The sequence below is a fragment of the Alligator mississippiensis genome, chromosome 4 (genome assembly GCF_030867095.1).
Source record: "Alligator mississippiensis isolate rAllMis1 chromosome 4, rAllMis1, whole genome shotgun sequence".
Taxonomy (NCBI): domain Eukaryota; kingdom Metazoa; phylum Chordata; order Crocodylia; family Alligatoridae; genus Alligator; species Alligator mississippiensis.
The window spans coordinates 228,665,251-228,691,137 of record NC_081827.1 but is presented as its reverse complement, the minus strand read 5'-3'; the positions used below and the strand labels follow the sequence as shown (position 1 = coordinate 228,691,137).

The 25,887-nt window shown below is 43.3% G+C and overlaps 1 protein-coding gene across 2 annotated transcripts in view; it reads left to right on the top strand.

Annotated features, from left to right (window-relative positions):
* KIF5C (kinesin family member 5C) overlaps positions 1-25,887 on the top strand; it is a 168,781-nt gene that overhangs the window by 130,957 nt on the left and 11,937 nt on the right. For both annotated transcript variants that reach the window (XM_059727397.1, XM_059727396.1), the window contains exons 17-25: positions 2,511-2,628; positions 4,081-4,157; positions 5,526-5,635; positions 6,642-6,743; positions 11,022-11,082; positions 13,653-13,724; positions 14,977-15,081; positions 19,572-19,788; positions 20,951-21,070. In XM_059727397.1, coding sequence (XP_059583380.1) covers positions 2,511-2,628; positions 4,081-4,157; positions 5,526-5,635; positions 6,642-6,743; positions 11,022-11,082; positions 13,653-13,724; positions 14,977-15,081; positions 19,572-19,788; positions 20,951-21,063 — 975 coding nt within the window. In that variant the 3' untranslated portion in view covers positions 21,064-21,070. The remainder of the gene's footprint in view (positions 1-2,510; positions 2,629-4,080; positions 4,158-5,525; positions 5,636-6,641; positions 6,744-11,021; positions 11,083-13,652; positions 13,725-14,976; positions 15,082-19,571; positions 19,789-20,950; positions 21,071-25,887) is intronic.

Sequence of the window (25,887 nt, the reverse complement as noted above, 5' to 3'; positions counted from 1 at the left end):
ACCCTCATTTCCTTCCCACTTCCAATTTCATTACCCACCCCCATTCCATTAACCCTCTCCCCCTAGCTTTATGTTTCTGCCCCCCCTCCCCACAACCTATCTCTTATATTGCCCCCCACCCCACCTAGAGCAGGGATGTCCTAGAGCAGGCCTGTCTGGGCTTACCAGCCCTGTAGTGACAGCTCACAGCTGTAGCTCTTAGTTAGGCCCCTGCTTGCCAGCGCTCCAGTGGCAAGTCACAGCTGTGCAGGTGGGGGACAGACAGAGAGAGTTTTTAGCCTTTAGGTGTGACTACTCCACACCTAAGCTAGCAGTAGCACTGATCAGTATTTGAGCAGTTTCAAGTGCAATGTCTAACAAGGCTTCAAATTCACTTTTGTGTGAAAGGCATCTGTGTTCCCTGGTAATCTTACCTGTATGAGGATGGGGACAGGAATTGTGAGTCAGAAAAAAATGGGTTTTTATCATTAAAATATAAATAGGAATGGGTCCTGTGCTGCAGCTACTGTAACTCTTTATGTCTGGAAAAGCAAAAGCTATGACGTTAGCATCCCAGAGAAGCAGGAGACCAATCTGTGACTGGATATCCTGTGTTCAGGAATGTTAAATGAAGCATGAAATGAATGATTATGGCTGGTTATATCTTCTGTCACTGAAACCATACACTTGACAATTATACTTAAGTCACATGACACTTTACATGCTAAAAGTATTTTGTAAAAATTACCCAGTGTATTCCCTTCAACACTGATGGAAAAAACTGACACAGGCTTTTTTTGCCCAAAGTGGTAAGAGGGAGTGAGAGGTAGCAGAAAAACTTGGGTTGTGCTGAGACTAGTAGGCTACATCTCTCTCTCTCTGTCTCACTTCTACATTATTGTTAGTGTTGTATAGAAACCAAGTAGAATGCATGTATCAAACATGTGATTGCATTTATCTTAGCATTTGGGGAGCCTTGTAAATAGGTTTATGCTGAGGTGCCGCTTGTGCCTAAGCCCAGGGGGAAGCTTAGTAACAGAGGTAAGAAGCTTGTATTGAAAATACTATTAAATAGAGTCCTAGACATTGAATGTCTGCCATACGTGGCTAATTCCTGACTTTGGGGACTGAGCAGTAGCAATCGAGCGTAGAAAGACTGACATTCTTGTAGTTTAGAAATGTGAGAGTCCTACCATGATAGGTATGGAATTCAGACACATTATCCCATCACTCAGCTCTGAGAAACTGAATTCTGTCAGTTCTCACAAAGGTTATCACTAGGGATCCAGGTTTCTCATTTCCCACCCACCCTCTGCCCTACACACCTCCTACCCCCACACTGGGGAGTTGGGGCCTGGGGCCAGGGGGCAGTGGGTCAGGAGTGAGGGGCACTGGCAGCGCCAGGGGGCTGCAGGTCAGGAGTGTGGGGCACCAGCAGGGCTGGGGAGGCTGGGGGCTGTTGGGAGTGAGGGGCAATGGTATGGGCAGGGCATTGGCATATTGGGGCTGCTCAGTGCGATAAAGCAGCAGGGGGGACAGCTGCAGCTGAACCTGCATCCTGGTGAGCAAAGGGACTGGGGAAGCTCTGATTTTCCATGATAAAAAAAACCCCCAAAATAAAATGCCAAACTATATAGGTATTTAGGATTTATTTTATTATAATGATAGAGGCACTGGTAGGCTTCCAAATTGCTTTAAAATTGTATGTAAATCATTAAAACATTGTGTTCAACTGATCGCTATGTATAGTACTGTTTCATTTTAATCATGGAAAAACATGGATTTTGGTTTTTTAAATCAGAATTTCAGATTCCCCCCCTTCCCTCCCCTTTAATCAGAGAATTTGGGATTTTTTTAACAGAGGAAATCAGGATCCACGGTTATCACCTCTTATGATATTTAATAGGGAAATGTAATGTGAACTCTAGACTTCTTGTCTGTGCTGAGGACAGTGTTTTATAAAAATCTGAAGACCTCATCAATAGAAATGCAGTAGCTCCCACTCAGAAACTGGGAATTTGATTTTTAGATTCCAAATGAAATACAGTTTGCCTTTTAAAATGTGAACTACTATTTTTATGTATTAAAATGACCTTTTTGTTGCAGAGATGTTTACAAAAATATGGCCAAATAATTAGGATTGCTGTTGATCTATAAGTGAGATTTTTAGTATAGCTTGCAATGTCTGGGAAGTTACACCAGTGTGTTTTCTGTCCTGACCCAACACCGCCCATTTAGACTATTGCTGTGCCTTGATAACAAGCCAGTGATGTTCTCCATGTGGCATTTGAAAATTTCCCGTGCTGTGATTTCAGTGTAGATCTTGCTTATTAAATATGACCAGTAAGTATTAACATTGCTTTGTGTGTTACCTCTATCTCAGGTCCTCTACTTCATTATCTCTCAGTAGATAGCTCTAGATACATAAAGCTTTCTTGCTTTTCTTAACATGATGAGTCAAGCCCATTTGTTTCTAGATAACAGGCCTAACTAGTTATATCTTATTGCTGCTCACTGGTTTTCTTTTAAAGCATGAAGCAAAGATCAAGTCTCTGACAGACTACATGCAAAATATGGAACAGAAGAGAAGGCAACTGGAGGAGTCACAGGACTCGCTTAATGAAGAACTTGCCAAGTTGCGCGCTCAAGGTATTGTACTTAACACATGCTCATGGATATCGGTGTCTTCTAATCACTGGCTTCTGTCAGCTACACGCTAGAAAATTCAGTACTATACAAGTTAGGCAGTTGTTCTGGAGGTGTCACTTTTTTGTTGCTTTCCTTCTGTAAAAGGATTGCCCCCAGTAAAGCCCCCCTTCTTCCTCCCATTGCCAGAGGTATAACATGGCTAACCCAGATTGGACAAGTAAGATTTTAATTCACTTGTCCAATCATAATCATCACAGAGGGTCTTCATTTAACAAAAATGAACTCTGAAGATGCTGCAGGAATGTAACAGGGATGGGAGATCTGAATACGCACATTTGACAATGAATGGTTTCTCCGCTTATAAAATTTTCCTGATTTCTTAGCAGTCAAACAGTACAACTGTGACTTGGATTAAACGTACACCCTATTTTAGTGATTTGCAGGATGCGCCATGCTCACCTTACAAAACAAAGTTAATCCACAGCTGTCTAATCAATGCCCTGGATTCTGTGGGTTTCCGCATTGAAAGAATGGAAACTATACAGTGGGCCAGACTTTTGAACACTGAAATGTAAGCAGACACTCCCAGTGATTTTAGTCAAGAACCAAGCCTTTGCTTTCATAATCTTCTTCATTATGTTGTAAAGTTCTTGGATTTTTGTCTAATAACCATGGTTGCTATTCCTTAAAACCCTGTAGATCCTTTATTTGATCTCAAGCAGCATATCCCTCTTCCAGCAGCTGCCGAATGACCAGCTAACGCAGGCTTCATTTTACAAAAAGTAAATTAGGTTATTCTGGTAACATGTAGCAATGTATTTAAAAACATTGTTTCTGTTGCCCTTTGGCTGTGATAAGGCCATGTTTTCTACCATGTAATGGGGTGATGTTCAACCAGAATGTCACTCCATATTCCTTTTCAGGTCTTCCTGGACTCTGGGAGCAGCAGGTTGTGACAAAGAAATTGTTCTTTAATGGCTTTCTCAGCCAGCCCTGGGAAGGGTGTGGCACCCAAGAACTTGGATGTCTAGCAAATGGTGGAAGGGGAGGACAGGAATCATGATGGCCAAAGGAGAGTTAGGTAGAGTTACAAGAGGACAAAATTGGCTGGAAATATGTAGGTACACAGAAGTGGTGTGCACTTGTGGGTGGTAGAAAAAGAGATGACTTAGTGTATCCACATGTCACTACACATAGAGCATGGAAAGCCTGGGGCCAGCCCTCTATTATCATTTTCACTAAATCAGTGTTAGTGCATAGATAATATTCCTTTTCATTTTGTTACCATTGAAAGTCTACCCAAGACAGTCACTGTGTGTGCTGAATTCTTAAGAATACTATACTTCTGGAAAAAGAAACTGTTGGAGCGATTTTTCTTTTTTTGGTTTCACATTCAATGCATTGGGGCAGGCATTGGTTAATTCTTTACATTTTCTTTTTAACCATAAACAGAAAAAATGCATGAAGTCAGCTTCAAGGATAAGGAGAAGGAGCATCTGACTTTACTTCAGGATGCAGAAGAAATGAAGGTAATGTTGCCTGTTACAAAGCATATTTCTCACCAAGAAGATCTGTCACGCTTGTGGTTAGATTCTGCCTTCAGTCACATGGTGTGCCCATTCATTTTTGAATAAACATTAGCATCAGTGATAGCCATACATTTCTTATAAGAAAATCTGCCTGTCTTGTAGCCTGCTTACCTTCCCATCTTGATGGGGTAGACCTAGGTAGAGTAGAGCTATGTGAACAAAGGAAGAAGTAAATTACAGACAGAATATCAAAGGTGGCTGTTTTTGAGAATGTGTTGAAAGCAGAGCTAAACTCAAAAATGTGAAGAGGTCTAGTCAGATGAGTTAATTGCACAGATTTAATCAAATGGATTTACATCCATTCTTCTTTCTGAGCACGAATTCAAGGCTTAAATACCACCAGTAATTGGGAACAGTTTCCTTACATATGAATGGAAAACCAAATCCAGTTCACTGCTGCATTTCTCTAGTTTTATACCAGCTAAAACTCTATGATGTCTTATCAGGTAAGTGATGAATGGGATCATATGGGTTAATGTAATTTGCATATTGAAATATAATAAAGACAAGCCAGGTCGAGTTGTAAAGAACTTTGAATACCTCCGTCTAGAAACGAGTAAGTGAAATACAAAGCCAAAACACATTATTCCTTCTTTCTGTTTTACACATAGAATGTGAAGATGAAATATTAGATGATAATGCAGTGTACTGGTGTTTTTTGATGAAGATTACACAGTATGTATAAAGGCAAAAATGCTTTATAGGGATAGTTACTGTTGTACAGCTTAAAGAATTTTGACTTCCAATTGAACTACTTAATGCTTAGGTTACATAATCACGCAGACTTATTCCATGTGCTTGGAGAGAAAAAAATGTCTTGTGTAATATCAAGTCGAGAAGAGATTATAAGGTAGCTTTCTCTATTACTTGACAAAGCTTTAGCTCTAGGAGTTCAGTAATAGGGTTATGGGTAAGCCTTCCTCTGTATAAATAGGTCAAAGATTTTCCTGGTGAACAAATAGGTACCATGATACAGGAGAATGGCAGGAGCAATTGTAAATCATAGACTCTACTTCACTAATGCACTTTGCGGTCTGTATGTATCACTCCTTGCAAGGTGACAGAAATCGGACCTCTTCAATAATAGAAGCCACATGCATGTTTGTGAATTAAGCACTTAGTGATATACACAAAATGGTATTTATACACAAAATGGCATTCATTAGGCTGTCTTGAGCAAAGTTCCGATTTGACCTGTTTTTAAATTGGAAAAAAGCTCAGTTTAGATATAAGTTGCCAAAGGGGAGAAGAATTATAGAAGCATACTTGCTTTCTCTTTTGTTTGGTTTCGGTCTTTGCAAACTACAGAAGACACTGGAGCAGCAGATGGAAACTCATAGGGAAGCCCATCAGAAGCAGCTGTCCAGGCTGCGAGATGAGATTGAAGAGAAGCAGAAAATAATCGATGAAATCAGAGAGTAAGCTCACTTGCTTTCTTCCTTTCACTGTCTTTTCTCTTGTACTTTTCTGATAACACTAGCCATGTCTAGCCTGCAAACTTACTGTGCCAACAGCAGTGCCATATGGTTCTGCACTTATTATCCAGGCGAGTCCATGCATTGCTGAGGGCTGGTGAATTAACATGGATGATATTCAGTGCCAATTAGTCCAACCTTGGTGCTGCATGAAATCCATTAACCTGCTTCTGGTCCAGTCAGGAACACATATAGAGTAATGTGACATGTTTGAGGGCCCTGACGCAAGGCATAATAAATTTGCTGTCTAAACATGGCCTCAGAGATTGTGTATTTACATCAGTATTGATGTATGTCAGGGTTTTAAAATCCAGCAGCACATTTTCCCTGTACGGCTATTTGTATTTATTTGAAGATAAAACTAGGATAGTATATATAGTATCTCATGCATTAAATTGTTCTTTTGCTTTCTGTGTATCTGCTTTAATAAAAAGAATTGCAGAGTGGAGAAGAGAAGGACAGAATATATAACAGGTATCCGATAATAGAAATATACAAGCAAGAAAAATATTACTAGAAGCAAATGAATCGGAAAAATAAAGGCTTTCAGCACCAGTACCAACTGACTGGTCCTGTCACAACCTTTCTAGCACTCCAGTAGCTTTTTATTCCAGGACCTGTAGCATTCCTGCTTGGCACTACATTTTCATTTCATCTTGGTTAATGGAATCCCTCAAACTGTATTTGGGTGTGAATACACACACGCTTGGAGTCCTTTCAAAAGGGGAATGGTTCAGAAGGGCAGCAACTGGCACATTCATATTGTTATTTGTGAAAGAGCTGAAAGATTCAAATGCAGCAAACCTGCTCCAGCTTTAAACCTGGATAAGAGGGAATCACAGCATCATTCTCTGTGGTGAACTCTGCTTTAGTTATCAAAGTTTTGTTATTTATTTGCCCTAAAATGGTCAGTAGCAAGTTGACTGGATTTTTCTCCTTCTCATTTTAGCCTGAATCAGAAGCTGCAACTGGAACAAGAGAAACTGAGTGCAGATTATGATAAATTAAAAATTGAGGATCAGGAAAGAGAAATGAAGCTGGAAAAGCTCATGTAAGTTTGTAGTCTCCTCATTTCACCTCCCTCTTAGCTTAGTCCCTTTACATGATGCTGCAGGTACAAAGCTCTTTTTCCTTTTCTAGTAGAGACAGACTTATTGCCCTTACCCTTGTCAGTGTGGAACCACGTAGTTTCTCCACTCAGAGACTGGTATGCTGTGTGTACCAACTGCCAAGGGGGAAAGAATGATCTTCTTGTCCTACAATTGTGGAGACAAGTGTTCAAATCCCTAGCCACATGTTTTCTCTGTGACTTTGGGCAAGTCACTAGGGCCCAGATTCTCAAAGGTATTTACAAGGTATTTGAAACCAGTGGGAAATGGGTGCCTCAATATTGTTACGATCTGGCCTGTAGTATCTTTATACTGTACTTCATTTGTCTGTTTGTACTGTGGGGATAATAGCAATTTTTTCTCTTATGCAGGAGGTTGCAAGGATAAATAAATTAAAGACTGCAAAGAAGTTAGTTTCTATAGGAAAGGGGAGGGTTTCAAAAAAGAACTTAGGTTGGATAATTTCCCTGCAGGTCTGAATGGGAAGAGATACAGGTTCTCAAAACCATTCAGGAATCTGTGACTATTGATAGAGTGACCAACAGCCACCTTGAGAGTGTTTATATTTAGCTTTGGGAGCCCAGTGTTACATAAGTAATCTCTGGACCTGTCAGTCTTACTTCATTATTTATCAACCCACAGCTGGTTCTTAGGCAGGTTTAGGTCTAGTTTTTTCGCTGTGAGTTCTAGTCTGTCTGTCTTGCTTAATTTTTCCTTTATACTCTCAAGAAATAGTACTTTTAAAACCTGTTTTCCCAGGAAGCTTCTTCAAGTCTTGGCAGGCTTTGATGCGCCTTGATTGAATCAGTTCTATAGGTTGTCCAGGACCAAGTAAACATCATCAGAGCTGGTGGTTCTGGTGTTGTCCTTTAACAGCTCTTAAATGTAAACTGAGAGATGACCAGGTTTCTACCTTACTTACCCCAGGCAGGGCTTTTAGCAAGAGGTAGAGGCATAACTGGCAGGGACTGTGCCCAGGACAGCCTCCCGTTCCCTCTCCCTCTCCCTTTATATCAAGGGCGGGTAATTATTTTGGGTGGAGGGCCACTTACCAAGTTTTGGCAAGCTGTTGAGGGCTGCATGGGTAGCCCTACCCCTTGACAGGTGCCCCACCCCCTGGTCACTATCTTGGGACTGGGAGTCCCATGCCTAACCTTTGCCACCAGAAGTCCCTCCCCTTGCCCCTGGAAGTACTTCCTGGGGGAAGAGGGTTTGCTATCTTAGAATGGGAACCCCCCCCCCAACATATATACTAAAAATCAAACACCCATAATAATATATTTTAATTTAATTTTAAAAATATTTTTGTCCTGATTTGTGCATGTTTGTGTTATATATGTGGAAGTGATTGCATAATAGCTTAAAAATGCAGTCTTACTCTTGTATAGTATGTGGGATGAGCAAAGGGGGGGTATGGGTGGCTGGGTGTAGGGTTTGTGGGGAGCTGTGGGTAGGTGCATATGCAGAGTTTGTGGGGATGTGTGGATGTCTGTGTATGTGGGCATGGTGTTGGGGGGGTGATTGTATGCGGAGGAGGGTGTGGCTGTGGGGTTTGAGGGAAGAGTTTGAGGGTGTGTGGGGTGTGCATGGGAGCCCCCTGAGCTGGTCAGCACCCACCCCTGCCCCACAACAGCCTGGAGCCAGAGTGCCCTGTGGCACACTTTCCCGCTACCACCAACAGCACACAGCCCCAGTGTGCCCGTGTTCGCTCTGCACCGCCCAGCTGTGGTGTCTCCTGCTGCTCCTGAGCATGCAGCAGTTGCAGCAGGCACAAGCGTACATAGTCATGACCCTGTGTACTCTGCACCGGCTCTGGCTTTGGCCATTCAGGCTCAGCAGTGGCAGCAGCAGCAGCTGGTCAGAAACTGCTGCTCGGCGTGGGGGAAAGCGTCCCCTCGCTGGGCAGTTTTTGGTGTGGCTGCCCGGAGCCTGCTTGCAGCTCCATCACCACCACCCATGAGCTGCCCTGTAGCTGCTCCACACTGTGACTGCTGCCATGCTGGGTAGCCCAGAGGCAGCAGTAACGGAGCTAGAGGGCAGCTCAGCATGGTGCGGGCTCTGGGTATCCTCACCAAATACTGCCCATTGGTGGCGAGGTTGAAGGGCCACTTTCCTCCATACCGAGCAGCAGTTTCTGCCCAGCCACTTCTGCTACTTCTGCTGCTGCTGCTCAGCCTGGATTGCCAAGCCTGGAGCTGGCCTTGGGACTCAGGCTCAGCAGTGGTAGTATGGGAGAGAAACTGCTGCTTAGTGTGGGGGGGATAGTGGCCCCTCCCACTGCCGGTGCTTCCTGGTACAGCTGTTTAGAGCCCGTGTGGGACTGCCCTGCGTCTGCTCTGCGCTGCCCTGTGAAGCAACTCAGAGGTGGCGGTGATGTGGTGGACATGCAGGGCAGCCTCACATGGGCTCTGGGCAGCTGTAGCAAGAAGCACTGGGAGGGGAGGAGCCACTTCCCGCCACACTGAGCAGCAGCTTGTCCTGCGCTGCCGCTGCTCAGCCCAGATGGGCGAGCATGGGGCGCATGGGGTTGGGGGTGCATGTGCTCATCCCTACCTGTACTGCAGGGCTGGGCTGGGGGGAGTGGGAGTGAGCAGGTATGTGGGAGCACATAGAAAGCTGGGTGCGAGCGCAGGGCCCACACCAGTGTCATCAGGAGTGAGGGATCCTGGCTGGCAGGGGCTCTATGGAGCCGGGCCAGCTTCCTTCTCTCCTTGCCTCTTCCCTGTGCTCCATCCATCTCGTACTGGCCCCGGGACACTGGTGCAGGCCCTGCACTCCCGCATGCCCGCTCGCTTCCACTCCCTTGCTGCAGCTCTCCTCAGTTTCCTGCCCGCTGACCGGCCACTTCTGCAAGACATGGCTCCCAGTTGCAAAGCCACGATGGCAGGACTCAACAGGAGCCGAGCCAGCCTGGCCCCAAGGACTGGAGTGATTGCCTGCAGTCCTCCCCTGCCTCCCACTGTTCTTATCTCAATTCCCTGCTCTGGTACAGGCAGGCATGAACAGCCCCATGGTCCCAGGCCAGATGCCTCTGCTAGGCAGGGGCTTCTGGTTGCAGGGGGGAGGGGGTGGGACCAGGCAGGCCTTATTGCTGCAGGGTCCTGCTGTGGCTTCCCCTGGGCCCTACTGCCCCTGTCTCCTGTCATCTTTGACAGGCAGCCAGGGACAGATAAAAATTAATTTTCTAATTTTTTTAGGGGCCCTGTGGGCCAAATAGAATGGCCTGGTGGGCTAAATGTGGCCTGCAGGCCATATTTTGCCCACCCCTACTTTATACCTTCTTTGCTGGGTTCTGGTTCAAAAGGCTTTGGCAGCAGGCAGCACACAGGAACAGCAGCTGAAGTTTGTTACTGTTGAGGGAAGATGTCATCTCATTATTTTGCTGCAGACATTCATGTCAAGCTGGCAATAAAACTTGTTTTTGATGGCAAAAAATGGAGTGAGATCTCCCCCAAGGAGCACTGAACTCCAGTTGTTGCTGCTCAACAGAATGATGTTTCTCAGAATGCCCTTTGCTGACTGACACACTCCTCTGCACCACTGTTGCTTGCTGCTGGGGCTGGAGTTGGAAAGTGCAGGAGGAGGGGCAGCATGGGGTGGGTGGCTGAGGCACCCCTTACTCCATTCTGGCATCCCATCCCCACTTCTCCTTAGTCAGCATCCATGCCTCATGCCTCTATGTTACTGGTAAGAAGCAGCACACCTACCAAAATATTCAGACAGAAAACATCATCCCAATAACTGTATCAACTAACAGTATTAGCAAATCCTTGCACAGTACTTCATATAGTTATATCCTGTGCTTTTAATGGCTGTTTTAGAAGTTGCATAAAAGATTTTTATAGCTCCAGTTTTATGACACCTTATGGCAGGTGATAAATCTGGTAAGACATCTTTTTTTACATTAACTTATTGCACTGTAAAATCAAACCATCTACCACAAACAAAAATGCTTACTTGCTTATTTGGGCTTTTCTTGCTTTCCTGAAATCATGGAAGAACAAATTTTCAATGACAGGTACAAGAAATGTCTGCAAATATGGCCAAGACATTACTGCTGAAAAAAGCTACAGATGAAGCAGTCAAAGGCTTTTTAGTATGCAAACAGATGTTCCACTCAGTTTGGAAAGCATTGCTTTGTGCTGTTGTGTTTCATATGATTCTTTTATTTTTATTATTTGTGTGTGCTGTTTGGCTCATATAATTATCTATCTTTCTAGAATGCTCAATGATAAAAGGGAGCAAGCGAGAGAAGATCTTAAAGGGCTGGAAGAAACTGTGGTATGTTTTAATTAAATATCTTCAGGTTTTTCTTTTTTGCAGGGGCTTGGGCAATGATGCATTGCTAGAAACTGTGTGTGTGTCTGTGTGTCTACATTTTCCCCAAAATTTAAATTAAGTAGGATAAAGTAGTACCTCAAAACTATTTTGACCTTTAATTCAGGTGCCAGTAGGGTCCAAACCAACACACTGTTATGTACTTATCAGAGTGGTGGTACAGTTGAAGGGCAGTATTTAGTATTAGGACACGATTATTTTTCAAATATATATTTGATGATATTTTTGTTTGATTGCAGTGAATGGTCTGTGTGTTTATATGCTTATTTTCACCCTTGCAACTCTGAGCTTAGTACAACAATTATTTTACTTTGAATTGTCAGTCATGAGCAAGATTTCAGTTGGTAATAATTATTGACACAAGAAGCAGCATCTTGTAAAGCAGTTTACATGCAGCACGTAATGATCATGGCTTACCCCATCAAACTGAATAAAGAGGTGTAAATCCCAGCAAAGATCATGTACCATCAGGGTTAGTGTGTCAGGTGAGCAGAAGATCAGATCTGTGGGCTTCCATCTGCCTGTCTTGCACAGGAAGACAAGCAGGACTGAGCACTAGTTGTAGTCCTGACTTGTTCTTCTCTCCCCCACCCACAAGTGTGTGTCAATTAGCACAGCTGTGAGAAGGAATCAATAGTAGATTGCTTTTGTCCCTAAGCCAAGCAGGGGATGGGAATTGTAACTCTGACTCCTACTGTGGTAGTTTAGCTACATGCTGCCTTGCTGTCAGGAAAGAGTCAATTCTCAATCTAGCAGCAAATTAAGTTCCTCCTTCTGGGAATAGTGTGTTCCATCTGTGCTTTTGTTTTGAATCACTCTATGGGTCGCGAGTACAAACATATACTGGGATACATGTATAATGTACAATTTCAAATAATTTTGGCCTCTGTGGATAATCTGCAGTGAGCAGTTCTAGCAGCCCTGTTGCAGTAGCATCTCTTTTGCTCTTAATCGTTTTATACTGTTCCCCAGTGAAAAGTAAAGTTAGGAAGTGGCAGATCAAAAAGGTTATAGTGTTATCACCATGGATTTACTAAGTGGTCAATTTAAATTCCAGTGTATGAGGTGATAACGTGGAAGGGCAAAAGTTTCCTTTATTATTCCTTTGGGACATGTCTTTCTTACTAATTCAGCCTGTACAAACTAGAGTATAGGACAGAATACACTATTTAGCCAAATACCTTTTCCTTCCTGCAGCTGGCTTTCTTCCCCCCTTACTCCGCCCCAACCAAAATGGGCAAAGGATTATTTTCTGTGCCATGCCTCACTTTATATGAAGTAGCTTTTTTTGATGATAGGCAAAATGAAGCTGTGTTGAAATCTTGGAAATTTGTCTAAATTGAGCAATTTATAAGGCACCTATCACCTTGATATTTAAATAATTATATATGATGTCACCAGCTTTCGCTTTGGGGGTTGTGTGTTGGGTCCTTGAAAATTTTTCAGTACATAGGTTTGTCCAGCAAAATTTGTGTATAGTGGGTGTGTCTACACCTGTGCTTTACTGTGGAGTCAGTAAAGTATCATCATCTACATGTATGCTGGTATTAGGGCTCAGTAGATTAACTAACTGAGCCCTAAGATAGCATTGTTAGGGACAGTACACTGCTGGTGGAGGGGCTGCCAGCCCCTCCACCATCCAGTGCTGACCCCTGGAGCCCAGGGTTGACCTCCTGAGCCTCCTGCCAGCCCAGGGATGCTCTGCTGTAGCTCAAGCTGCGATGGTCCTGGGCGCAGCATCTGCAGGCGCGCCCTGGACTGCAGCTGTCTGAGCATCTACACATACCATTAAGGTGCTGTAATAAACTCCAGTTCAAACTGTGCTGGAGTTTATCATGTTGTCTTAGTGGCACATGTAGATGCACCCAGTAAAATGAAGCTCAGTTATTTGGGTGCTTATTTAACAGTTGGGTACATAAACCCCACCCAGTGTTCAAGGCTTTATCTTTCTACCTGTTGTTTCCTCCCCCTCCCCCTACAGGTTTGATATGGTTTCAGACACAGCTTTTTTACTGACCAATAGCCACGGTAATGAACTAATGAGGGCAAGAGACTGAGAGGGAGAAAAAGAAAGTGTGTATAAAAATAAGGTTTTGAGTTTTTTGCTGAAGGATGCTGTCATACTTATAGTTGGATAAAGGAGATCTTAATATACTGTGGTGGCTTTATTTTTTGTCTTTTACAGTTAGGTTAATCTCTGGTGATGTGAATAATTATGGACAATAATGGTTGGTGGGTACCATTCTACTTTGCATAATTTTCTCGAAGCCACCAGAGACCAACATGCCAGTTATGTCCTAGTATATAAACCTGGTCAGGAGATCAGCTTTGGTCAGCTCTTCTATAAACTGATACAATTAATTTATTTTCAGGTTATTTAAGCATTAGGTGACATTTGTGTGCATTTAGGCACCTCTGTATATAGACCTTGGAATACACCCTACATGTGAAGAGACATTGAGCAGTACAGAGTTTGTCATATTTTTACTGTGCATTTTAAATTCAATTTCTAGGCAAGAGAACTCCAGACCCTGCACAACCTGCGCAAACTCTTTGTTCAAGACCTTACCACTCGGGTCAAAAAAGTAAGTTCAAATCTTACTTGGTTTCAAAACAAAGTGCTTTTTTTGATCCAATAGTTTGTCCTTTTCCCACCACTGAAAATGTCACTGGGCAAGTAAAAATCTCACCAACCAATAGTATTCAGAGTGCATAATTCCTTAAAAAACTCAACAAACTGTTAACTAAGGCTGCTGACAGATGTGGGGAGGGGGAACCCACTTTGTTTTACTGTAAGAAGCAGCATGTTAGTTCAACCCAGCTCCCCAGCGTTTGTATAGATAGTGTGCTTGAGCAGGGCTTTTTGCATATTTTATCTAATAACTAATTAAATCAGCTATTAGATAAAAGCACCAAAAAGCCCCGCTCAAGCACCCAATCTAAACAGATGTTGGTCGAGCTGGGTCCAAGTGATGCCTCTTTTGGGCATGTGCTGGCCTCAGAATGGAGGTGCACCAAGTTTAAAGTAAAGCGCTGGGATTTTTTTGTTTTTTGTGTTTTTTACATCTGGAAGCAGCTTTCTTATCTGAGTTCTTAAATCAGTGTTCTAAAGTTATGGGCCGATGTAAAATTGTAGCAGCTTCTAAAGGGGAAAGGGAACAGCACCTGAGGACTGCAGAGCAGTGGTTGAACTGTAACTTACCTGTACACGAGTTTGTAACAATACTAGTATAGTAAAACTGCTTCATGTTTTACCCAGTTTGATCCCAAGTCAAACATAGGGTGATTTAGCTCATTTGTATTTTTACAGGATCAGCGGTAACAGGTGCTGTATTGCTACCACTGCTGTGTGGCCCTGAGCTGCTACAGTTGTATCTTTGTCCATGCCCTAAGAGCCCATGCTGCTCCCATACTAGTTTGTGCAAGTGGGCAGTAAGATCTGAAGTGCTCTCAGTTCTGTTCTTTCCCTGGGGTAGTCTGTTTCTGTTTCAGCTCCTGTTACTTGTTCTTCCGTTTCTTTACCTCATTAAGTGAAATGGACTGATATGTTTTATCAGATCAGTTACTGAATTGAGAGAGTTTGTCTTAGGGCTGATGAACCAGAACTGACTCAAACACACACTGAACACTTGTGCTGATCTAAACCATTCCAGTGTGGATTCTTTTTGAAGAACATAGCTCTCAAACATTCAGTGAACAGGAAAATAAGTTTCTTTTTGACCTAAGCTTGTTGAGAAGTTTTTACCCTTTGAGCTGTGTAAAAGACTCCAGCAAAATGCATATTTCCTCCCGGGGATTAATCATTTGACTCTAATTCCTTAATTTGCTCCTGTGCAGAGTGTTGAATTGGACAGCGATGATGGAGGGGGAAGTGCTGCTCAGAAACAGAAAATTTCCTTTCTTGAGAACAACCTGGAGCAGCTTACAAAGGTTCACAAACAGGTGAGACTAATGCCACCAGGAAAATCTCTTTGAGCAGCCTCCCCTTAAATAGGGAATTCTTTGTTTCTTCCATTAGTTCTTCCATTAATGAATGCTGACCATCCCTGGAAGTCTAGCTGTGGGCAACTCCTTTTAATCTCCTACTATTTTATACTACTGCAAATGAACTCTCTATTGCTGTGTATTTGTGTAAATCAGGGAGCATAATGGTAGTTATATTTACCCAGGCACATTTTTGAAGGCAAGCTTTCCAGATATTACATTTAGGTCTCATTTAAATTGCTTATTTGGTCTCCTATTTATGCTTGTCCCTGTATACATGATGCTAGACAAAATGTATCTTTTTCTTGGGCGGATATACTACAGTAGCTTTTTGGACAAGACTCTCAATATATTTTAAGGAAAAGCATCATTGATCTTTATGGGAGTTTAGTAAAAACCACTTCTTCAGCCCCTTTTATTAGGGGTGCACATAATTAAGATTTTTTGGGCTGATACTGATGGCCAATTTATTAACAAGCCATATCAGCTAATACTGGTCCAATTGCCAATGCGCAAACCTGGCAGCTTGGAGAGCAACGTCCGGCTGGTATGTCGGTTGGGGGGAAGGGGCAGGAGGAGGGAAGGAGTTGGGGGGGGCAGATTGAGGCCCCCCCCGACGGTGAGGGAGGGAGTGGGGATAAGGCAAGGGCACGGGACGGAGCCACAAGCAGTTTGTCTAGGGGCTTTGGGGAGGGGGTGGCTCCTACCACTGTGTGCACCCTCAGGGGATGCATGGGGATCTGTGTGTGGGGTGAGGGCAGGCTGCCACTGCAGGCTGGGGCCAGGGATGGCACTGGGCTCTTTCTGGCATGGAAATCACTATAGCTCCACCCACCCCAGCACTGCCACTGCCCTCCCTGGATGCAGCCCTGACCCAAGCCCCCTACCAGGAAGAGCCTGGCACCACCCTCAACCCTAGCCCACAGCGTTAGCCTGCCCTTGCCTCATGCACAGTTCCGGGGGGCCCGTGCCTCCTCTGGGGGTGTGCGCAGCGGCAGGAGCCATCCCCCACTCCCTGTGGCCCCTGGATGAACTGCTCATGGCTCCATCCCATGCTCCTCCCCACCCTGCCTGGGCAGTGCATGCCCCTGCCCCAGCCCCACTCCTTCCCTCACCACGGGGCTTGATCTGCCCCCCCACAACACTCCTTTCTTCCCTCTGCCCCTTCCCCTCAACAGAATTACTAGCCAGATGCTGCTCTGGGCTGGGCTGGGCTGCACTCTTGGCTGTGTGGATGTTGCAGTTGTGTGCATGCCTGCAGGATTATCAGTGACGTTATTGGCCACATCAGCCAAAAAAAGCCAGTTGCTGATGATATCAATTTTCCTTTTATCAGTGCCGATATGATATGGACCGATGTATTGGTGTACTTCTACCTTTTATGTGTGCATACACTTACCCTTCAGTGCACATACCCATCAGTTTCCTTCCTGCTCTTCTTTGTGGCTGATTTTGTGTCTATTCTTTTTGGTTCTTCACTGGTTTCCAAATATGGCCTACCTTCCCAAAATTGATTCTTGACCTCTGGCAGCCTTGAAAGAAAGCTAGGAGCTAACATCAGGGGGTTAGGAAGGAGAAGAGGTAAAGTTTTCAGTGTACATAAGGACTGGTTCTTCCAAAGAGTCTTGACATTGACCCTGTCCCTTGCTATAAATCTATCCCTCCTTGTTGATGTAACTTGCTCTAAGCAGCGTGATTGGACCACGCAAAGCTGGTTGATTCCTAGGGTGTTAAATACCTTTGGATTGTCAGTGTTACAAGGGCTAACAATATAAATAATTACTGCTTGATTGTTTAATTTTTTTTGCTGGGAGTTTTCAGCAGCAACTACAAACCAACGAATTACAAACATATAAATAAATCTTTACTGAATTCTGAAAGAAACAGATAACAGGAAATTGGAAGTGAAGCTCTGACATGTTTTCAACTAGTAATGCTGGCAGAGTTCAAGAGGTTATTGCTGAAGGCAGGTTAATAAGTAAAACAGCATGAAGATGAAGCATATGAGACAAAAGTAGCACATTTCCATCTTGTTGTTTCTTGTAAGAATCTGGACAAGCTGTTGTGGATTTTGTTAAAACTTTGAAGTTAATTTTTGGCAGATTTGTTTCCTAAAGGTAATATTGCAAGTGGATTCTATACACGACTCTCATTGAAATTAAGGGGGGCTGACTTTTGCTTTCCTTGTATACCTGAAATGTCCATGGTTTTCAGAGGGTTAACAAAGGAATACCAGGCTTTATAGCCATTATCTTTGATGAGGTTTTTGTTTGGGTAAAAACAATGAGAGAACAAGAGGATAAAGCACTTTAAATCCTGCCTTTCTCTGTGAAGGCTGTGCTTTGAAAAACTCATTCTTTCTGGTTCTCATATTTAGCACTTTGTGATTATATGTTCCAGGCTCTTGCATTCGGTTTGCAGAATGGAAAATGGTGCTTCTAATTTGATTTGTGCCAGCTGCTGTAACATTATCCACATAGTTTTCTCAAATTTGTATCTCTCAGCCTTGCTGTGCATTTTAGGGCTTGAAAAAACAGTTGTTTCTGAGGCTTGCTATTTTCATTCGTGGAATATTATCAAAAAATAAGCATAAATAGACTGAATGATTAAAAATAGTTAAAGTCCAATATGCAACATTCTCAGTTTGCCAATGGTATAATGCGCTCATTTCTAACTGAAATATCATGAACTATTAAACCTTAACATATCCCACTTACATTTTGCTTCTTTTGCTCTTCAGTTCAGATGTTTTAGCTGCTGTTTCTCATCCAGGTACTTAGATGACCTTTATCATTATGCAGTTACTAGGAACCAGTGCTGCTTTAGAAACCTGGGCAAAAATAGCATCGAGATGGAAGGTGTCAACCAGAATAATGTGATTAACTTACTAATAGTTTGAGTCCTAACACATTTAGAAATACTTGATAGACCAATTGCCCAGTACTTTCAGAACCAGCAAATTTTTCTAGGCACTTAGCATAGACTGATAAACTGAAATAAACCATTTTGATCCCTAGATGATGATTACATGATTAATTTGTTTTTCTTATTGAATTATCAGTAAATTAATAAGGAAAGAAACCCTGGAAAACTCGCCACTACTTGAGGTAGAAATCACACTATTTTCTTCAGGTTCAAGTTTTGCGCTGCCTTTTTATGGTGGATGCCTGCTTACTTATGGTGTGAGACTGGGCAGCTCTGGGCTGCCCATGTTCTCCAGCCACCTTGGGCAGGTGCTCTCAAGACTTCAGAGGCTGGATTTTGTGCAACAACAGGCCCCTTGCCAGGCTCATGGGCTTCCTCACTCCCCACGTGGGAGTAGCAAAGGCCTGATCCTGCAGGACAGCAGCCCTGGGTGATGTGCATCTCTGCCCATCTGTCAGACCTGCCGTGCTGGGATGTGTCCTGACACCACTGATCCCACCACAAAGACAACATCTTTTTATACCCTTGCTGTTTGTGTGTGTTTCTAAGTAATGAATTGCTCAGATATTTGGAAGTCCCTGAGCTTAAGCTTCTGGTGTAGTTCCAATTAGATCTGTGAGAGTGGTCATCTCAACAGAATATTTTTTAGCTTCAGTATTTGTACTGAAGACCTTGCTGTTTTTGGATGAGTCTTATGTAATTTAATATGATGGAATAGGTAGTTCTCTCTTCAGAGCACCTAAACCAACCTAGTAAATTAATTTGCAAATGAAAAGTAGTGATTTTTCTGCTCTATTCAGCAGTTGTGAGGTATTACTTAAAGTGCTGTGTCCAGTTTTGGGCCCCATACTTCAAGAAAGATGTGGACAGTTAGGAAGGAGCCCAGCAGAGCAACAAAAAAAATTAGAGGCCTGGGAAGTAAGATTTATGAGGAAAGGTGGAAAGAGCTAAGGTTATTTAGCTTGGAGAAGAGCAGACTGGGGATGGGGGTAGTATTTGGTAACAGTCTTCAAATACCTGAAGAGCAATTAAAGAAAGATAGAGATAAGCTTTTCTCTGTCATTGTAGGGGACAGGACTAGGAGCAGCAGAGGAAATTTTAGTTGGAGATTAAGAGAAACTTTCTAACTGTGAGGGTGATCAAGCATAGGAATAGGCTACCTAGAGGTAGTGGTAGCTATGAACTCTCTCTGGAAATTTTCAAGAGCACGTTGGATAGACACTTGGCTGGGATGATTTAGTTTTGGATGATCCTGCCTTGAGCAGGGGGTTGGACTAGATGACCTTGTGAGGTCCCTTCTAACCATATTTTCCAATGATCCTATAATCCTCACTGAAAATTATCTCTATTACAAAAATGCCTAGGGTAGTTAAAAAGAGATCTCCTATATATGTTTAGGATTATTTCTATAGAAACCTATGGATTTAGGACTTTCCATAAGCAGGCTTCTCTAATAGACCATGTGTTTTGTGCAGAGGGATTCCTTGGAGTTAATATTATTTTTCCTTTATTCGTACCCATAGCTGGTACGTGATAATGCAGATCTTCGTTGTGAGCTTCCTAAGCTGGAAAAACGACTTCGAGCTACGGCAGAAAGAGTTAAGGCCTTGGAGAGTGCACTGAAGGAAGCCAAGGAGAACGCCATGCGAGACCGCAAACGATACCAGCAGGAAGTAGATCGTATAAAGGAGGCTGTAAGAGCCAAAAATATGGCAAGAAGAGCGCACACTGCTCAAATTGGTAAGGACAGGGAGCAGAAGGGTGCTTGTGTTGCTAACTTAATGAATTTTTCTTCTCACACAAAGGTCTGTGATAGCAGACAGTATGGAAAACTATTGACTGTCTGTTTTACAAGCAGTCTTTTATGGAACCATGATATTGTCTCTGAAAGATAAAGCTCCTCTGTTGTTAATAGGAAGCCCAATACATCTCATGTGCTCTAATGACCAACCTTAAGCTACCCTTTCTTTTTCTGTCCCTCTTTGGTCCTTCTGACCTTGGACTCATTCTTCCCTTTCTCTTCATTTCATTATATGCTTTAGTTTAAGCTACAAAATGAAATGTTGCTGTATACTTCACATGGAGCTGGTGCATCCTGTTCATATGGCACAATTTTTAATTGTAAAAAGGCTGTGCATGCAGACATGAAGTGTCTAAAGTGTATTGTGTAGCTGACCTGGTGGAGCAATGCTGGTGGAAGTGTCATATTTTTGGATCGTATAAGTTAAATACTCACATTTGAAAACTTAGGATGTGGGCATCAGGCAATACATACAGTTACCCGCCTCATATTGCCTCTTCTTGAAAGTCACTACCAGTTGCTTCTCATTTAACTCTGGACTGATATAAGGAGTATAGTCATTTGAGGAAACTGGACATAGCCCACATATGTAAGTAAATATATAGTTGGCCAAACTGGGAAGTGGTTACTATATAGTCCTACTCACCTCTGCCTTGAAGAGAAACCCCACCCTTTGGAGAAGTAAAATGTCTGAGATGGTTCTACATAAGGATGTTCACAGAAACAGGTGCTAGTGGTCACCTGAGCCATATGGAACAGTTGGCAGGATGAGGATGTTATACTCACAGCCAGAATTTGGACTGAACTGTTGGATAGATTTTGAGAAATACCTTAGAAATGCAAAAAATCTAGAACGCTTGGTTCAGAGATGATACCTTTTATTAGACCAACTGAAAAATTTCTCAGTTGCTGTAATAAAAGGTATCATCTCTGAACCAAGAATTCTAGATTTTTGCATTTCTTTTGGTCTCAGACCGACGCAGCTACCAAATACATCCCCGAGAAATACCCTAACAATTCCTTTTTTTAAAAGAATGTAATTATACGATTGAATTTCTGGTTGAACATTGAACTTTGTTTGATTTAATTTTCACCTTTCAGCCAAACCTATCCGCCCTGGCCATTACCCAGCATCTTCTCCGACAGCTGTTCATGCCATCCGAGGAGGAGGAGGAGGGTTGTCAAACTCCAGCTACTACCATAATGTGAAATAAACAATACGTGAGTTCAGGTTCATTTTTTCACTTGGCGTTGTCCTGTGATCATCCACTTGTCCTAAATGCACAGTGGGCAGGGGTCTAATTAGCTTAAATTTCAAAACGAATATTTATTTTAAGCCTGAAAGTGGATTTTTTGTTTAATGCGTGTTATGAAGTATTTTTAAATGTCTGTGAGATTTTTTTTTTTTTTAAAGGAAAGAAAAAAATATTCAAAAGGGACACCTTTAGCCTTTAAGGTGTCACCCTGCCCTGCTTTATGCCGGACTTCAGACTAACATAGCTAACTGTCTCTCTAGTCTTCAGAAAGAGCTTGATCTTCTCCCCCATGCAAGAGATTCTAGGTTGTCTTTGTCTGCTGTAGCCAAGAAGCTCAAGCATACAGGGTTATTTTTTGTATTCTGTGTTCACCCATATTCAGACTAGAAAAAGGCATTTTTTAATTATAAAGATAATAATTAAAGCAACTTACCTAGGTTTGTGGAGGATACTTCCTCATGAGGGCATTTTTAAATACCATATTTTGTTGTATGCAACACATAACCTCTTCCCAAAACCACCTGCTGGAAATTGGGGTGCACATTTTATGTACATTTCATGCAAGAAATACAGTTAAAGTAAGTTCTACCACACTCGCAGGTGAAACTGAAAGTAAAATCTCCAGCCCTCCAGAGAGCAGAACACAGCAGGTTTGGCTCCCTGGCTGCTGCTACTCAGTTATTTAATACAAGGAAGGATTGTTTTTCCTTTGTTTTGCCATTTGAAAACATGGCGTGTGTTATATCCTGGGGTGTGTTATATGTGAGAAAATACAGCATGTACTCTTTTTCAAATACAGTTATTGGACTTGAAGTAGGAACTAATTCAGGGAGGCTGTACAGTTCACATAGGCAGCCAGCAACCTTTAACAAGCCGCAGATTTACCAATCTGTAAGTCTGTCTCTGGTTCAACTCATGTCAGCAGTGGGGAACTTGCCTGTGTCCATACTGGGACCAAGCAATTGAGAGCTGCATTCTTGCCACAGCAACTTCCTGACTATAGTGCAGATGCAGCTTTCAGCCAGTGAGGAGCTGTGCCAGGCATCATGCCAGAGGATGTGTGGCGAGGTCTGGGGTCACCCAGTGTCAGGAGAAGCAGCCAAGATCCGAGGGGAGTGTGCAGAGTCTGTGTGTGGAGAAGCCAGTAGCCAAAGATCAGTCTGGGAAATCGAGTCAGAGATCCAGAGGGTTGGGTAGAGCATGAGATCAGGAAGCTGGCCAGGTCAGGTATCCAGGAAATCAAACCAGAGTTGGGTCAGGGAGCCAAAGGGTCAGGCCAAAATGGGGGTCCATGGCCAAACTGGGTTAGGTATCCAGAGAATCCATCAGTCAGGAGAGACACAAACTGAGAGTGTAGCAACCTAGGTACAAGGTTGAGCCTTGTTGCCCAGATGCTTCCTCTTCTGGGCCAGGGGTTTATATTGGAAGGGATGAAGGGTCAGCTGACCCTGGCTGGCCATGCTGGTGGCAGGGAGTGGGTGTGGGACTAAGCCCAGCTGGAGGATTCTGCCACCTGAGAGGTGCTGAGGAGGAGCAGACTGGGATGAGCAGCTGCACCAGGCAGTCCGAGGCCCCAGGTTCCAGGCCATGGCCTGATATTGGAGCCAGGCAGCTGGAAACCACATCCCTGCTGCTGCTGTTTCTCCCCACCCTGTTCTCCAGATGGAAGTGGTACGGGGCAATATGAGGGGGCCAGCCAAAGCTGCACAGGGCGGGATACTGACATGTGGGGTTTGATTCAGCCCATGGACCCAACCCCATATCACTCATCTGGCTCATGGGGCCAAAAGGTTGAGCACCATCCATCTACATCATGCAGGCGCTCCAGTGAGATGATCAGAATTGTCCCTTCTGGCTGCACTGTTTATGAAATGCAGTCTTTTAACCGGCTCTCTCACTCTCAATGTTCCCTTCTCAGTTTTCTATGCTTTGTCTAATCATTTACCTCTTGCACAGCTGTTACTAGATTTGCCCATCACTTTGGGGTGTGCTCATTTATTATGGTACATTTCTGGGGTCTGTAATTCTATCAATGTGCTGCTTGTGTTACTTGTGTTTCTATATGGAGGCATATCTCTCCCTTCTGCAAGTCTTCCCCCTCAATGGAGCTATCTTGCAGGACTCGGTTTCAATGGGGCTGGGTTCCTCCAACCACTGAATCAGTCAGCAGACATACAGACACAGATTAACAGGGCATACCTGAGCCAACCCGGGTTATTCAGCATTGATAAGCTAACACCCTCATATACCTTGAACTCAGTTCATCAGGGCAACAATAAAATGCAGTCAGACACAAGCACACGGGTTAACAGAGTGCATCTGAGTCAGGCCGGGTTATTCAGTATTGACAGGCTGACACCCTCATGTGCTTTGAACTCAGTTTATCCCTTATTTCAGCAAGACAATAATAAATGCAGTTAGACACACATACACTCACATGCTAACAGAGTACGTCTGAGCAGACTGGGTCCGATCAGCACTTTCAACTGATACCTTCATGTGCCTCAAAACTCAGCATGTCCCAATCTCTTGTCACAGTGGTCCTAGTAGTAACTCCCTTGATGAGCAGACCCCACCGTAGTTTTGGGCATTATAGGGATCTTTGGCTTAGGTAAAAGAAGCGTTGCTGCAGAGCAAATGGGGAGGTCAAGGGGAAGGAAGAGTAAGTGAGGTTCAGAGAGAGAGTATAGCAACCAGCTTGACCATAAAACTTATTTGTTGCCAGGTATATAAATTTATGGTACCAATAGTAATAGCCATACAAGAGAGACAAATAAAACAGTTACAGTATTACATAGTTTCAGTTGGGTATTTGGGGAAGTCTAGCTCAAGTTCAATCAGCAAAAGTCCGGTTTAGAAAGCTGTACCTGGAGTAAGAGAACAAACGTCAGGTTTAGAAAGCCGTGTCTGGTGTAAGAAAGCAGAAGTCAGGTTCCTGGAGTCAGAGAGAGAGAAAGAGTTGGGGTCTCACCATTCAGCAAAGCTTGAGCCAGTTGAGGTTCCCAGGTGTTCCTACTGCATCTTCATTGTCTTTTGTAAGTCTTTCCTCTAATCAGTTCTTGCTCAGGCAGAGGTGGGGAGGGGGTGAGTCCCTTGTGAGTCAGACAGGCTGCGTACTGTGCCAGGGTTCCCCAGAAGCACAGAGCTGAGAGGTAACACAGCTTTGATTAAGTTTAGGGCTTTTCCTCATCTAGGAATCTCTTTCTACATGGTTAGATTGTGGTTACCCAGTTATTGTTTGCTCTTAATACATTTTTATTGATTCTTTTTTTTTCATTATCTTGTCAAATGCATTTGGGAAGGGGCTAGTTACAAAAGGCATTTGTGCATATACATGTGCTGTGGTGCATGCTTTGTATAAATGGCGAAATGTGCGTCAGCGCTGAGAAGATGGTGGCGGCACGCTTTTGAATTAAAACGCATCAAAGGTGTTTTAGTTCAAAAGCGTGTCATTGCCATTTTCTGCGTGCTGATGCATATTTTGCCGTTTATACAAATGCATGCTATGCAGCACCAGGCATGTCTATTCACATGCTCTGCGGACTCGATTAATTGGGTCTGCTGTGACGCGCTGGATTTTTGGTGCATCGGAGCAGACAAAGGTTAGTGTATAAATGCCCAAAATGTTTACCTAGCAATTAGGAATGTCTTCTATTTTTGTCCACCAGAGGGCAATCAAGCGGTGTGCCTGAAAATGTTTTTTTTTTTAAAAACAATTGTTCATAACCAGAGGCAGGTATGGCAGCTTGGTGGGAGGTTTTTCCCAGGTCTCTCTTGTATGCAACTGTTTCACGCATAAGCTTCTGAGAGAGGCTAGACATGGCTGGCAATCTGAATCCTCCCCCTTTTTCCGCAGACTCATAACTGTGATGGGAAGGGCGTGTTGGGGCCAGCACTGTTGTGGGAATGGCACGCTAGTTCTACGTAGCTAACTCCAGTGTTGATGCTGATGTCGAAGTCAGTGTTCTTCAAACACTTTATCTGCAGCTTTTTTCTCTGTCTTGACATTTCAAGTGAAGAACTGTAATGTGACATCAATCGTGTGGGCTTCAAGTGAGAAATTTTCTAACTGAAAGGGCTCCTCCTGATTGGGTTGGCAATGTATTCTGAGATGTGAATTGCTTTCTTTGTAACTATTTCCCCAAAGTTCTGCATTCCTCTGATTCTTTTTTTTAATTAAAATATTATTGCAGGCAGTTTGCTGCTTTGTTACGTCACAGCAATTAAAATAAATGCTTACCCACTGTGGGGGGTAGGAAGCCCTGGATGGTTACTTTCTCAATGACAGTCTTGGCTTGTTTTACCTCCCTTCTTTTACTTTTTTATGTCTCTCTTCTTGTTTCTCTTTTGACAGCCTGCTGTTTCCTTTGGGCATCCAGCATTCTTGATGCTATGTGGCTTCTAAGAATGTTTCATGTCATATGTGCATGCAAAGCATCCACCACAGCACATGCCTTCTTTTATTATCCTGTGTGGGTTGTTTTTGCTGCTTGTGTTTGCCTTCAGCCCTGTGGCTACAGGTAGCATATTTCTGCTACAGATGAACTGGGCAAGGCTTTGCTGAGGTTTTTCATGTGTTAGTTCATTCTTAACTGAAGTTTTGCTTGTTCTGGTCTCACCTGCAACCATACCATAATTTGTTCTTTGTCCTAGTGTATTGTCATCTTTATGAAAGAAGAAAGGGAAAAGTATACAGAAAGAGATGTAGAAGATGTTTTAAAACACATAGCGACAACTGGTCTGGGAAAGTAAACTGTGCATGAACTGTGTGCACCTTTAAGA